At 44.6% G+C, this 15,025-nt stretch overlaps 1 protein-coding gene across 1 annotated transcript; it reads right to left on the bottom strand.

Annotated features, from left to right (window-relative positions):
* Positions 1-10,640: 10,640 nt before the first annotated feature.
* Positions 10,641-11,771, bottom strand: ptf1a (pancreas associated transcription factor 1a). The gene is made up of 2 exons (XM_038281956.1): positions 11,111-11,771; positions 10,641-11,028 (listed from the first exon to the last, which is right to left on the bottom strand). Exons 1-2 carry the CDS (start codon positions 11,682-11,684, stop codon positions 10,829-10,831), a joined length of 774 nt encoding a protein of 257 aa, XP_038137884.1. The 5' UTR covers positions 11,685-11,771; the 3' UTR covers positions 10,641-10,828.
* Positions 11,772-15,025: the final 3,254 nt, after the last annotated feature.

Raw genomic sequence — 15,025 nt, 5'->3', positions numbered from 1 at the left:
TTATCCTCCATTTTTCCAGCTGTCTGCAGAACTCCTGTCTGACTCAGAATATTTAGTTTTATAAAAGAGAAAAGGTTCTTGTTGATAAAATGTGTTCTACTTCAGAGTTAAGTAATATTTAGAGACGCTAACGTTGGTTAGCATCTGAGCTGAAACAGCGTTCACCTGTTTTAGCGTCGATAATATTCAGTTTTTTAATTGGGACTAGTATCGCAGCCTAGTATTAACTGTAGTAACTGCAGTATTCTAGCAGTAATAAAATGAAAATTTCGCACTCTCAGCACGAACACATACGGACCCAGAAAACAGCCAATCAGGAAGAGAGATGGCGGAAACTAAGACCAATGAGCAGCAGAGCTCAGGACAGGAAAGACCAGGCAGGAACTCAGACGGAGCAGCAGCAGCTACCAGGGAGCGGAGCTGTGAGACAATAGCGACGGATCCCCATCGCCGCCATGCAAACCCTGAGCGAAGCCCTCTATTATTAAAGTCCAGGAAACACGTCAAACCATCCAAGAAAGTCTCCAGTGAACGACTTCTGCTCCTTTTGTCTCACAGCTCCGCTCCCTGGTAGCTGCTGCTGCTTCGTCTGATTCCCTGCCTGGTCTTTCCTGTCCTTTTAACTTGTAACTGAGCTGTGCTGATTGCCTTGGGTTACGCCTTCCCTCTTCCTGATTGGCTGTTTTCTAGTGATAATGTGTATCTGTGTGTGCGTGATTGGAGCACAAAAATTTGATTTTATTCCCGCTAGAATACCGCAGTTACTACAATGAATGTTAGGCTAAATAACTGAACATTATCTTTACTAAAACAGGTGAAAGCTGCTGATTGCAGTAAAGAAGCAGGAGAGTGTTTGGATCTATGGAACCAAAGTTAGAATCTCTAAATAATATTTAATTCTGAAGTATAACACATTTTATCAACAAAAACCTTTTTTTCGTTAATAAAACTAAATATTCTGTGTCAGACTGTTGGGAGCTGGAGAAATTCCACCCTTCTCCAGCAGAGTCCGCCGTGGATCCTCTGAGGGAGCCTCCTGCACAGCTGCAGCTTGTCTAGACCATCAGAGGATCCACTACTTAAGCTGTCTTCAGACCTTGCCTCAACGCCGCAGTGTTGTTCCAGTTGGTCAGCGCTTAAGCCTAGATCCTCAGTGAAACTGTTTGACTTTGAATACAGCCTGGATTCTAATTATTGTCTCTGTCTTCCAGGAAACCGGTGTTTCCTCTGTGAAAGCTCTGGAAGAGCTAACCTGCCGAGCCGACCCTCAGAGCCAAACCGGAAGAATCTCAGAGAACCTCCAAGCAGCTCTGGACTAGAGCTGGAAAACCCAAACCGAGGTCTGTTCATTATAGACGTGAGACGCTGAAGCAGCAAACGGACTCTGCTGATGAACTCATCTCCAGACTCAACAGTGACTCTCCCAAAGCTAACCTCAAGAACCCTCAAGGTACAATCAGTGATCCTCTGGAAATCAAACCTCTGTTGGCAACGCTAACTGAACTGTCTCTCACGCAGACTCCGGTGAACCAGTATCCAGGCCCCGAACCAGAACCTGTACATTCAGTGTGCTTGTGCATAATAAACTTGTAAAACTTTCATCCCTGTGTCCGTCAGTGGTGTTCTGCATTCTTGGGTCGCTTTTAGTGAACCCATCATGACACAGACAGTACATGTAAATACAATGAATCTATTTGCAATCCCTTGAATGTATTATTTTGCTTTGTTTTATGATACAGAGAATATCAGTATATCGGATAAAAAAAATAAAAGCAGAGTTTAGTTCTGCACAATTCTATATCTTCTAATTGAGCTTTATTGATCTCACACTGGAGAAATTCCCTCTCTGCATTTAACCCCTCCCCCTGGGGAGCAGTGGGCTGCCATGGTGCGGCGCCCGGGGATCAGTGTGGGGTTAAGGGTCTTGCTCAGGGACCCAGAGTGTAGTCTGTGGGGATCAAACACTAAAATGTAACTAATAACTATAATTTAATAATTAGCTTTAAAACCTCCTTATTTGCCTCTACTTATTCTGAGGAAAAATGTTTTAATGACTTTAAAGCATCTAATTTCAAATTTCTATGTTTGTTTGTTTTTACCTTTATGTATTAGTGTTTTGATTTACCATTAGTGTTATAAATGTAACTCAGTCGGCCTCAGCAGATGGCCGCTCACACTGAGCCTGGTTCTGCTGGAGGTTTCTTCCTGTTCAAGGGGAGTTTTTCCTCTCCACTGTCGCTACAAGCATGCTTAGTGTGAGGGATTGCTGAAGAGTCAATGAGTCGATGCAATCAGCTGGTTTTCCTTAGATAGAAAACTTTGAATCAATCTGACTGGATGATCTGGTGAACTGGAAAGTGACCTGAGATGACATGATGTGAATTGGAGCTATAGAAATACACTGAATAGAATAAAAATAAAGTTGCTTTGTCTCGTTAGAGGCAGTTTTCCTCCCCACTGTTGCTACGTACATGCTGGGTGAGTAATTCCTGCAGAGTGAATATCTAATTTCTCTACTTGCTCATCCTGTAAAGTCAGTGACTGGATGCAATCAGTTGCTTTTCCTTCAATATAAACCTTTAATCTGACTGCATGATCTGGTTGATGTAGGTCTAGAAAGCTAACATGTGACTTGGAGCTTCAGAAATAAACTGGATTCAAATCAAACATGTGATGTTGCTTCCCTGCTCTTTGTGATTTTAGGATTCCTTCAGTGTGTGGCGTCTCCTGATGATGTCCATCCGCTCAGGCTGCAGGAGCTGCAGCTCTACTTTCCTTTTCATCCGTTTGCTACGAGAAAAATGCTTTTTTATCAGAGATATTTCTTTTTAACGTAGAAGAGCAAAAGGAAGTCTGGGTGTGCATAAAGAGGGAGTGAACATGTTGTTAGCGGGAAGTACAAGCGTGATAAATTTCCATTTGCCTTTTGTCAGTGAATACGTCTGGGCCCATATGCTGGACTACAAAGTACATGAAAGCAGCGTTTAAAAAGCCAGGCCTACCACATTAAAGCCTATAACAATCTATGTTCATGGTAAGTTATCAGTCTCAATTAATCACCTCCCACAATAGGATTTCTGATGTGTTCAAGCTGCATGAAAGCTGCAGGTCAAGCCGAGGGCAGACTGACTCCAGAGTCCCCATCCTCCGTCCCTTTCCCTTTATCGCATCTCTTTGTTGCCGCCGCCTGAAACGCCTTTGCATCTTTCTTTACCATCAACTCTCTGAGAGGAAGAGCGGCCTTCCAGCACGGCGCCGTCTCTGAGTACGGCACAGACTAAGATCAGGGCTGGATGTGAAAGTTCTGCCTGTCTGTGTGACGGACAGAGTGACGGACGGACTGAGCCTTTCTGCCTGATTACAGCCCCTCCCTGTCCATTCTGTGGGGACTGTTAGCCTATGAATTGCATTGTTTGGTGGGCTCTCTCCCCATTCCTGCACTGCTGAATGGGTTTAACCACTGGTTTAGATTCAGTTACACGGTTTTGGTTCAAAGTGTCTCCCTCCCACTGCTTTGGACTCCATGGTTCCCTTGGCTGACCTGTTTAGTAGCCGCAGTGGAAATGTCATGTCGCCCCTCCCATGGGCTGGACCCAACATTCACTTTGATAGAAAACAAAAAAAGTCACTTTGTGCTGGATGGAGGCGCTGCCTCTCTTTTAGCCGCGATGAAAGGCCTCTTTATGGAAGGCCAGAGCGAGATAATGTAGAAAGTTTGCTGGCTCAGTTTATGCAACACTTCAGAAATTAAAAAGTCACATGATGAAAGCGCTGAACTTGTTATTATACCAAGAGGACAGGTGGAAAAACCACAAACAGTTTCTGCAGTGAAAACATTGATTCCACTTCATTATATCAGCTAATTTTATGTAAAATATTTTAGATTTCTTTGTTTGATTTTCACTATTTGCTCTTTTTTCTTTGAATCACTATCATAGTTTCTAGTTAGTTCCTCAGGTCATCCTGATCAAATCTATGATTCAATTCAGTTGATGTAAAATTCCCCATTTCAGAACAAATGTGATCATAAAGAACCTTAGAAGGGGAACGCTGTTTCTTTTCCATTGGTCCTTGATTTTTCCGTTATTCCATCATTTTCTACTCTCCCATCTGAGTTTAGTGTCATTTGGAGCCGTTCTGAAGATATTCCGTTAGGTTATATCCAGTAACGTCTTCCTATGGGCAACGACTTGAAGGCACAAACTAAACTGTTCATCATTTATTCTTTATGGTACGCCAGCATTCAGAACATGGAGGCCAATCACTGTCCCCCAGACATCCGCCGTTAGATTATTTATATTTATATCTTTTAAAAACAAAGCGGCGCGTGTATAACGTCATCCGTGCGCGCCGGCTACCGTTCATTCATCCTGTCCGCTGAACTGCTGCTAGTTTCCAAATTGAATTGAAGGATTCAGATTAGCTCACCGAATTATTAGAAGGGGTAGACATCTAGAAACAAAGGTGTTGATGGAAGCAGCACAGCTGATATTTCTCTCCAGGATGGAGTCACAGCCAAACAGGAACAGACCAGATGAAGCTACTATGAGAAAAAGCAGAGAGAGCAGAAGGTTAGAGATTGAACTAACAGATTCTGCAGAGTGGGAGAATAGAGATAGAATGAAGCAGAATGATGAAAAAGGGGTCCCTATGTCCTCCAGCAGTCTAAGCCTATAGCAGCAGAACTATAGAGATAGATCAGGATAACCTGAGCCACTCTAACTAGAAGCTTTATCAAAAAGGAAAGTTTTAAGCCTAGCCTTAAAAGTAGACAGGGTGTCTGCCTCACGGACTAAAACTGGTAGTTGGTTCCACAGGAGAGGAGCCTGAGAACTAAAAGATCTGCCTCCCATTCTACTCAGGTAAGAAATGCAATTACTAGTTCAAAGTAAGGTCAGGTCCAGTTGTTGCAATTGGGTTACTGGTTGTAGCTGATGTAATTTGTAGTGAAGGAGAACGGCTGGGCCTGTTGCTCACATCCAATCAGTGAGCAACTAATTGACAGTCACATGTGGTGAGAACAGCTAATTGATTACAAGCCTGTCCCGTTTCTAAGCACCAATGGACTGACTGCACCGGGCTGCTGAATGTTTTGGGAGAAATCAGCTCCCCTCAGCAAACACTGAGCTGCAACTAAATAGATAAGAAAATCATCATCAAAAAGAATAATAAAAAAAGTTTCACTAATTGGATTTTCAAAATCTTCAGATCTGACACCAGATCATGCATTTGTTACTTCAAGGCTGGACTATTGTAATTCTTTACTATCAGGAAGTCCACAAACTGTAGTTAAAAGCCTTCAGCTGATCCAAAATGCTGCAGCCAGAGTTCTGATGAAAATTAAAAAGAGAGATCATATCTCTCCTATCCTGGCTTCTCTTCATTGGCTTCCTGTTAAATCCAGAATAGAATTTAAAATCCTCCTTCTCACATATAAAGCCTTAAATGGCCAAGCTCCATCTGATATCAGAGATCTGATTGTTCCTTATGTTCCTAACAGAGCACTTCGCTCTCAATCTGCAGGTTTACTAGTGGTTCCTAGAATTTCTAAAAGTAGAATGGGAGGCAGATCTTTTAGTTCTCAGGCTCCTCTCCTGTGGAACCAACTACCAGTTTTAGTCCGTGAGGCAGACACCCTGTCTACTTTTAAGGCTAGGCTTAAAACTGTCCTTTTTGATAAAGCTTCTAGTTAGAGTGGCTCAGGTTATCCTGATCTATCTCTATAGTTCTGCTGCTATAGGCTTAGACTGCTGGAGGACATAGGGACCCCTTTTTCATCTTTCTGCTTCATTCTATCTCTATTCTCCCACTCTGCAGAATCTGTTAGTTCAATCTCTAACGGAGAGAAATATCAGCTGTGCTGCTGCCATCAACACCTTTGTTTCTAGATGTTGGAAACTGGCCTGTTTTTCAGTGTTTAATCCTGTTTCTCTCCTGTAGCTCTAGGCTCTAACTGGGTCTTCTCTCTTTCATCCTCTGACATGAAAACTTTCTCAGAGTTTGTCTGATTAACTGTTTCTTTCTCAGATAGAGCCACCTGAGTATCTAGTTTATTATATTCTGTTTTGTTATTTGCTTTTCTATTCTGTTCTAATCTACTGACAGGATGAACTGAGGCTTCCACCTCTCGGTTCTGATGGGTCCAACAGCAGACTTAGACCCGGATGGGTTTGGTTCTGGTGCAGTTCTGTCCAGTCCTATCTAGATGTTATTTTTCTTATATTTCAGTCTGACTCTAGAAGCTGATCTTCTGCATGTGGTCTTTTGTTTTTGATTGATTTGACGCCCACATAATGCTAACTTTCTCCATCCCATCGCCTGACTGAAATGGCCTTTTTGTGCCACTTGACTTTCTCTCTCACACACAGCTGCATTTGTCTTGCAAATCCATCCCCGCTGCGCTGCGTTCAGGCGAGGAAAAGGGAGCAGTTGGATATCAGTGAAGTTCAAGCCAGGGAACAAGCGGAGAGGCTGCTCCAGAGCGCAGGCCTTTGTCGATATCAGAACGGAGAGCTGGTGAAAAATGATGCATGCTTTTACACCTCTGAATCCTGGCAACTGACAGCGCAGGCGATGGGGGTGGAGGCTGTGGGGTGCAGAGGCGAACAAAAGCCCCCCCGGTCTGGACGGGTTGAGTGTCCGCTTGCGCGCGACGGGAATCAGCCGCGCAGAATGCGGGAGATGGATGGCGAAGCACACGTCCAAACGGCCGTGACTCCATTTGCATATTAGCAATTTATCACTTTTTTGTTGAGTTATTCAGAGATTTATAGAGTCAGACACAGAAATTCAATCATCTGTCAAAATGAGGGAGATTTTCCTCCGAACATTCAGATCCTCCCTCCTGCTCTCTGAAATCAGCCCAGTCTGCTGCACTTTTCAAAGGCTGAAAGGCTGGAATATTTTATGATGGTGCAGCGAAGGCTGCGCACAATGCCTCCATGAGCGGGACGCTTTCAGGCCGACAGACTGAGTCCTTCTGCCTGGGGGAGTCAGAGCGGAGCCCCGGCCTCCGGCGCAGAGGTCAGCCCGGCGTGTTCGGTCCACCAGGAGGGTTTCCAGGGGCCAACTGGCCCCATCCACCCCACACACGGACCCCTTTCAGCGGGGCGTGAAAGGCAACCAGAGTAGCCGCAAACACCCCCCCCCCCCTTACAGAAAACAGCTGGAAGCTAATTTATTGGTTTCCTCCCATGAAGCAGAGGAGCAGTCAGACCTGCTCGCATCTCATCATGACGCAGCAAACCTCCACCAGATCGAGGGAAGCGAGGCGCGTGCTGCTCTCTGGCTTTTACGCATGGATACAGTTTTGGATCCTCCAGCAGCACGATGAGGAAAACTGATGTTTGAGTCCCAGAAACGGCCCTCTGTGCAGCCAGGAAGGTCCCTCTGCCCTGAGCTCACAGCCCGCTTGTCTCCTGTGTTAGGTGCCCCCCCACCCCAGCCCACCGAGGGGAGGGGCTGTCTGTGCGCCCCGGTGCCACATGTTGCCTTCGGTGCATTAAGCTGGATTATTCAACAAGTTCAATTTCCCATAAAGAAGGAAAGTTAGGATCTCAAGGGCCCTGCGGAGACAAAGGAGCAGCGCCTTAGCACCATATGCTTAATGGCTACAGCCGCTCAGTCTTTATTAAAGGCTAAAAGTGGTCCTTTAAAAGTTGGAAAGGCTCCTTTATTTGAGTTAGATGGAGCACTTTGCGCACAAAACCAGGAGCGCGCATTGCCAATGCCTCGCCCCCTTCCCCTTCCCTTTCAGCGTGAAGCGGCCACCGTCACTGGCCGTTTCACTTCAACATAAGCTTTTCATCTCCGCGCTTTGTTCCCCCTGAAAGTAATGCTGCGAATCAAAGACATGACAATATTTTCCATCAACTTGGAGACCCTGGACAAGGGCCCTCGAGCTTTGGCAAAAATCAGTGCTGGTTATTCATCCTGTCACTCTGCACCTGTGGTCCCGCATTCAAATGACACAAACCTGTCCCTATTAACATTAATTATGCCCAAACAACACAAAGGCTGAAACAGAGCAGGTTGAAGTCTGTTTATGGCTCCTAAATGTTTTATTCCTCTGAAGATGTGCCCGGCGCTTTTCTCTCCTCCTCACCCAGGACCGAGGGCCCGTCTCCCTTTCAGTCTTGAGTAGCCCTACAGCTCGGATTGTACAATCGCAGCATCTGCTTAATCTGCGGGATGAAAATATGACAAAAACAGAGCTAATAAAGGATTTGTTACATGCTGGTAATGAGCGATCAGCGCGGGACACAATGGCGCGCGATGCTGAGAGCCATATGTTTCTAGAGGCACCGGGGATGGTTTACACTCTTGTGAAGAAAGCACCAGGTGATGACAAGAAAATCGCCAAATCCGCCTCCTTTCTGTCCTGACAAAAATAGAAGCCATAAATTAAAGTGGCTTATCGCGGCGCGGCTCAAAGAGCTCGCTGTTAATTGGCTGCGGGGCACAAAGCGAACGCAGGGACCCGCTTGGCTCGGCTGGGCCGCGGAGCGCCGCGCAGCTTTCAGCCCACTGTAAACACATCCACAATGTGTTTTGTTATTGCAAAACGCCATGCTTTACAGCGGCCATATTGTCTGCTGGACAATGGCTAATGGAAGGTTAAAGACGCGGAACACGGCGCCAAATCCATCTCCAGACACTAGAAGGGCCGCGGCTTCTTCCAGGCAGCTGCTGTCCACCGGCCAGGTGCAGCCAGAGGAGGGATGGCCGAGGAGGAGGACAACTCTGCTCCTCATCCAGGTCACAGTCATTCTAAAAAAGTTCAAATCAATCCGCTGGACTTTGTTTCCAAGTTTAAAGACGTTTCTCTTCCATCCAGGAAAACTTTTTGCATAATTTAATGGTAAAAGCTTTGCTCAAAATCATATTGTACACAATCAGATATACCTGATAACAGAGGGCAGAAAATAACCTTGACTTATTGCATATAATAAATTATTAATATCAAAAATGTATTTCTGTTTTTTCTTTTTACATATTTTGTTAGGAGGCCAAATAAGGAATTTAAACCCAAAAAAAGTTATTTTCTGTTTTGTTTTATTCTTGGATCGGGCTTTAAAGGGTTAAACTTTTTGGGGGAATCTTCTCCTTATCTTGACTAACTCTGCTCCTGCGGAGGAGCAGGAGATCTCTGAGGTTCCCCAAAGAACATGGAGAACAGAGAGGAGTGCTGATGACTCCTGCTGCTGGAGCAGGTCAGGTTCATCTCCAGCATCCAGAGGAGAAAACAGTGGAGGAGAAGCTCCAAGGAGAATTACAGAGAAGAAAAATCCTCCAAAGAGGAAAAAAGTTGGAAAAATAAAACAAAGAACCGATAAAATTCAATATTCTGCTTATTTCACTGAATGTCACTTTATAGAAACTATTCAACCAGATCATCCAGGATGGAGTCACAGCCAAACAGGAACAGACCAGATGAAGCTACTATGAGAAAAAGCAGAGAGAGCAGAACGTTAGAGATTGAACTAACAGATTCTGCAGAGTGGGAGAATAGAGATAGAATGAAGCAGAATGATGAAAAAGGGGTCCCTATGTCCTCCAGCAGTCTAAGCCTATAGCAGCAGAACTATTGAGATAGCTCAGGATAACCTGAGCCACTCTAACTAGAAGCTTTATCAAAAAGGAAAGTTTTAAGCCTAGCCTTAAAAGTAGACAGGGTGTCTGCCTCACTTATAGTTATTATTATTTATTGTTAGTTTATTTACTTGTTGTTGTTGTTTTTCCTGCAGGCTTCTCTCTCAGCGCTCTGAGGGAATAAAACTGTCAGCTAATAAAATGCTGCGGTTCTTAGATGCCTTGCCAAACGGTAACAGGCAGAGCGGCTGTTTCAGATTCTTTCTTCCACTTGACTGCAGCAGAACTAAAGGATGGAGGAGAGCCATGGAGGAAAGGTGCGACAGACTGCAACAAGCCCCCTCTGTTTGGGTCAGAAAGGAGACTGGATAACATTTGACTTTCTAATGGTTCTAATGGGATTACATGCTGCAGGCTGCAGACAGAGACATCAGCAGAGCTGTCAGCAGCTTTCACTCAGCTGGGCCTTCAGCGGCGTCGCTGCGGCTCTGGTGCGTCGCTACTGCGTCGCTGTTCCTGTTTCTGATGCTGCAGTGCGTGGATACAGCGGGGGCGGCCCTGGGCAGGAGGGCACCGCCACGGGAAAAAGTGTCTGAGCAGCACCTGGCAGCGCACCGGCCCACCACGCTGCTGCTGTAAACACCTTCAGCTGTTTGGGGGGGGGGGGGGGGGGGGGGGGTCATTTGCATACTTGTGTTTGTCAGTCTGCAGCTTCCTGTCCCACCAGAGCTGCTCTTCATTGTTTCAGCGGGACAGAGAGAAACCAGATCAGCTCATTTCACCCCGTTTATTACAAACATGGAAAGCTTTTTAAAAATAAAGACATAAAGCAGCGAAGGCCTCTTAAAGCATTTTATTGAGATCAGATTCAAACAGACACGGTCCGGATCCCAGCAGAGCCTGCAGAGCCTGATGTTCCAGTTTCCCAGGAAACATTCCCAGTTTCATTAGGAAGTGCTTTAATCTGCAGAGAAGCAACCTTCCTTCCTTCCTTCCTTCCTTCCTTCCTTCCTTCCTTCCTTCCTTCCTTCCTTCCTTCCTTCCTTCCTTCCTTCCTTCCTTCCTTCCTTCCTTCCTTCCTTCCTTCCTCTGCATTTAAATTAAATATATTATCATCTGTACAAAAATAGAATAAATAGCAGAAAAACACCTTTAGTTATCAACATGATAAAGGTCCATCTCGGTTCCACATTAACATAATGGCTTGATGGTTCCGGTTCTGGAGAACCGGTTCTGTTCAGGCCAGCAGGCCGAAGGGAGGCTCGTTCTCTATGTCCCTCAGGGCCGTCTGCTGCTGTTTCCGGGGGTCCTCGGGGGTCCACACCTTGGCGGTTCGGATGATGTTCTGCTCCCGGAGCTGCTTCTCATCCGACCAGGACAGCGAGTGTCCGGCCAGGGGGGGCAGGCCGTAGTCCGGGTCGCTGGGGGAGGGAGACCCTGGGGAGGAAAGACAGAAAGCATCAGCCTCCTGTTGCTCCGGGCGGAGCTGGAACCCAGCAGAACCTCTCCTCACACTTACTGGTTCCTCTGTGGCAGATGATGACCTTCTTGGGCGGCCCGTGCGTCTCGCTGCTGGAGTTCCTGATTGGCAGGTCGGACTGCACGAGCTCCGCCAGGAAGTTGATGTAGCCGATGGCCAGGCGCAGCGTGTCCACCTTGGACAGCCTCTTCTCGTAGGGCAGGGTGGGGATGTGGGAGCGCAGCCCCTCGAAGGCGTCGTTGATGGACTGCATCCTCCGGCGCTCGCGCACGTTGGCGGCCTGACGCAGCTGCTGCAGCTCCACCTCAGAGCGCAGCCGCCGGCGGCGCTTCAGCAGCGGCCCGCCGCTGCGCGGGGACAGGCTGCAGGACAAGGTGGGGGACGAGGAGGAGAAGGACAGGCTGCCCACGTCATAGTCCCCGTGGGGGGGCGCCGCCTGTCTGTAATAGTCCTGCAGGTGGGAGCTCAGGAAGTCCACGTCTTCGTCCAGGAAGTCCTCGGCGTCCAGCGGGCCGTCCCTGGAGGACTGGTCCGTGAAAAAGTCCTCGTCCTCGAAATAAGGCGGAGAGGACAGAGAGTCGAGCGCAGAGAAAGGATCCAGAACCGAGTCCATCTTTGCTCCCCTGGGGATCCGGGCCGGAACCGGTCCGCTCACAGTTTACCTCCAGCATCTCCCACGCGAGGATTCTTTATAGCAACATCCACAGTCGCGTGCCGCTTGCTGACCGGCCCAGCCAATCACCGCTCGGTCCGCGAGGCGCACCAAGAGCTCCTTCCCTGAAGCCACGCCCCCCGCCCCCCCGCAGCGCTGCAGACTGTCTGTAACAGGATGGTCCTTTAGTTTAGATTCATGTTTCTGTAGAAACTTTATTAATTCATTAATCATAAATTAATCAACACTTTGTTCTTTATTAGTAAATGATTTATTATACAGAATAACAATTTAAAGTGAACAATGACCAGAAGTTTCAACAAAAATAATGAAAATAAATAAAAAATAAAATAAAATAGTAATTAAGTGAAACTATTAATCCAACAGAATTCCTTTCTGTTATTGGAGGAGGAAAATGTAAAAAAATAAATTGTTGCTTCCTTTAAAAAAAAGAGGATTTAATTAAAAATAATTTTACATTTGAGGATAAAAAAACGTTTCTGAACATAAAGAAATGTTCAGAAACGTTAATTTTTTCTATGTTGTCATTCCAAGCAAAACATTCTTTAAAATGAAGTTCAAATTAATCAACAAAGTGACGTCAGCAGCATCTCAAACAGTTTAATAAACTCTAAAGGATCAAATTCCAGCAGCTTTATCATAATTTTTAATAATCACTATTATTAAAACCAAACAAAGGACGATTCTCCACTAGATTTAATGGTCATTTTTATAAAATCTGGAGACTTTGATTGATTCCTGCTATAAAAATAAAACATTAATACATTTTTATGTTCAACTAAACATTCAATGAATCAGATTAATATTTAATGATGTTTAATCAACCAACTTATTAACCCTTTATAGGCCGTTCAAGCCAATTGGCATCCAGGAAACTTATTACCTTTAGAACCTTCAGAAAAATCTGGAAATTTTAATGGTTAAAATTTAATATTAATATAATAACCAGGAACACGAACTTGCCCGAATATATTAAGAAAAATAAAAAAAAGTCCTTTTATAAGAAATTCATTAAAAATACACCGAGAGCGAAAAAAAAACCCATTTATTTGGTCCAACTTAACCTTAGAGGCATTGATGCTGATACTGGAACTGACTTTTTTTTTTTTTAAACCTAAATATAATTGTTAACTTGGCTTATTAACTTTTTAACTTTTCAAATAATTTTTTAACTTTTTTCCAAGTTAATTTCCAGCAGATAATCCATCATTCAAGGTTCATCTAATTGGTCAGAAGCCTAAATCAGATGTAGAGCCATGCAGCAGGATCTCTACTGAATGGTTGGATATAGATCTTCTGCTTCTAGATCTCACTGAGGGACGGGGGGGGGGGGGGGGGTGTAGGGATCAGAAACGCTAACTTACCTTCTAAAGTGTTTATGGCTGCGCATGCGCAGACGGGGCTGTTTATAGAAATATTTATCAATAACTAACGATGTGAATGGGGGGGGGGGACATAAATACAGACACCAGTGGAGCGGTCGATGGGCCACTAGTGGCAGACTGGGCCGGCTGACTGGGAGAACTGGTTGACACATAATGGCCCAGTGGAGAGCTCCGAGGCGCGCGCTCTATTGATACCTCACGCGACCAAATGAAAGGAGCGCAGATAGAGAAGCTGCCCCTCATCCCGCAATGAAAGGACTCACTTTGTCCCGCAGACAGAAAGGAGACAAGCTGCGGGGCGCGCGGCCCGCGTGGACGAGCATAGGTGGAGTGAAGGAAAAGCTGCAACACGGGCCGTGGCCGTGGGAAGGAGACCACTTGCTCTCCCAGCAGTCAATGCTGCCTGTTTGTCCTCATGATGAAGCTGTTGACGCTCAGACACCCCCCCCCCACCCCCCTCCCTGCATCAGGTGGAGCTGAACATGCCGGAGCTCCTCCATCATCTGGGGGGGGGGGGTCAGAGAGGTTAGGGGGGTCGGCAGTAAACAGACACGCGCTCCAGTCACAGATCACAGGTTCCGCCGGTCCTGCATCAGGTGGAGATGAAGACACCCCCTGCACCCCCCCATTCAGACCAGATGATCATTTGAACCGTGCGGGTCTCTAACGCACCGTGACCGCGCGCTCTGCGGAGCTTCATTCACGGATTGTTGTTGAGGAGGAGGCGACCTGCGAACAAGTGTTCTGGTTCCCATGCAGCCGCTCGCTCTGCAGAACGCAGCCGGCTGGACCCCCCCACCATGCAGCGGGATAGATCTGGATCCGCTAGATCAGCGTGTCCTGCTAGAACTGCTAAACTAGATTGGCAACAAGCAGCCAGGAAGAGTTTCTGATCAGATAATTGGGATAAATATCGATGATCAGCAGGAAACATCTGGGCTCTAAATCTGCCACAATGATAAAAAACAACAATAATACTGAAAATAAAAATCATTATGATAATAATAGTAGCCTATTTATAACGATAATAATAAATGTGATTGATTTATTAGATGTATTTTTTTGATTGATTTTGATTGATTTTTATTAGATTATAATTAGACATTAATCAGCATTCCTGCAAATGCACCATCTGTTCTGCACAGATCTTAAAATGCTAAATGGAATGTAACTACTTATATAGCGCCTTTATTCAAGGCAGGAGACTAATGGTTTAAACCTAAAAATGCTTTAAACCTAAAAATGGTTTAAACCTAAAAATGCTTTAAACCTAAAAATGCTTTAAACCTGAAAATGGTTTAAACCTAAAAATGGTTTAAACCTAAAAATGGTTTAAACCTAAAAATAGTTTAAACCTAAAAATGCTTTAAACCTAAAAATGGTTTAAACCTAAAAATGCTTTAAACCTAAAAATGCTTTAAACCTGAAAATGGTTTAAACCTAAAAATGGTTTAAACCTAAAAATAGTTTAAACCTAAAAATGGTTTAAACCTAAAAATGGTTTAAACCTAAAAATGGTTTAAACCTAAAAATGGTTTAAACCTAAAAATGGTTTAAACCTAAAAATGCTTTAAACCTAAAAATGGTTTAAACCGAAAAATAGTTTAAACCTAAAAATGGTTTAAACCTAAAAATGCTTTAAAACTAAAAACACAACAGTAAGAATTCTACAGTGAAAAATAAAAGAATTAAAAACAGATATAAATCTTCATAACTTGTTTAAAAATACAGAATTAATGTTCACTAAACTACAAATTTTAGGTTAATAGAATAAAACATTCAAAGAAATATAATGACACTATATATATATATATATAAATATATATATATATTTTTTCTTTTGATCCAGGTTAATGATCAAATGATAATAATGGTAATTTTATACTATTAATAGTA

The sequence above is a fragment of the Cyprinodon tularosa genome, unplaced genomic scaffold (genome assembly GCF_016077235.1).
Source record: "Cyprinodon tularosa strain WSP-4 unplaced genomic scaffold, ASM1607723v1 ctg1038, whole genome shotgun sequence".
NCBI classification, from domain to species: domain Eukaryota; kingdom Metazoa; phylum Chordata; class Actinopteri; order Cyprinodontiformes; family Cyprinodontidae; genus Cyprinodon; species Cyprinodon tularosa.
Note: the sequence above shows the minus strand (reverse complement) of the source record. Positions and strands in the feature narration are given on the sequence as shown.

Excerpts from the sequence above, each read along its gene's own strand:
- ptf1a (XM_038281956.1), bottom strand. The coding sequence starts at position 11,684 with ATGGACTCGGTTCTGGATCCTTTCTCTGCGCTCGACTCTCTGTCCTCT. Across the intron at positions 11,029-11,110 it reads CATCTGCCACAGAGGAACCA|GGTCTCCCTCCCCCAGCGAC; the intron begins GTAAGTGTGAGG and ends TTTCCTCCCCAG.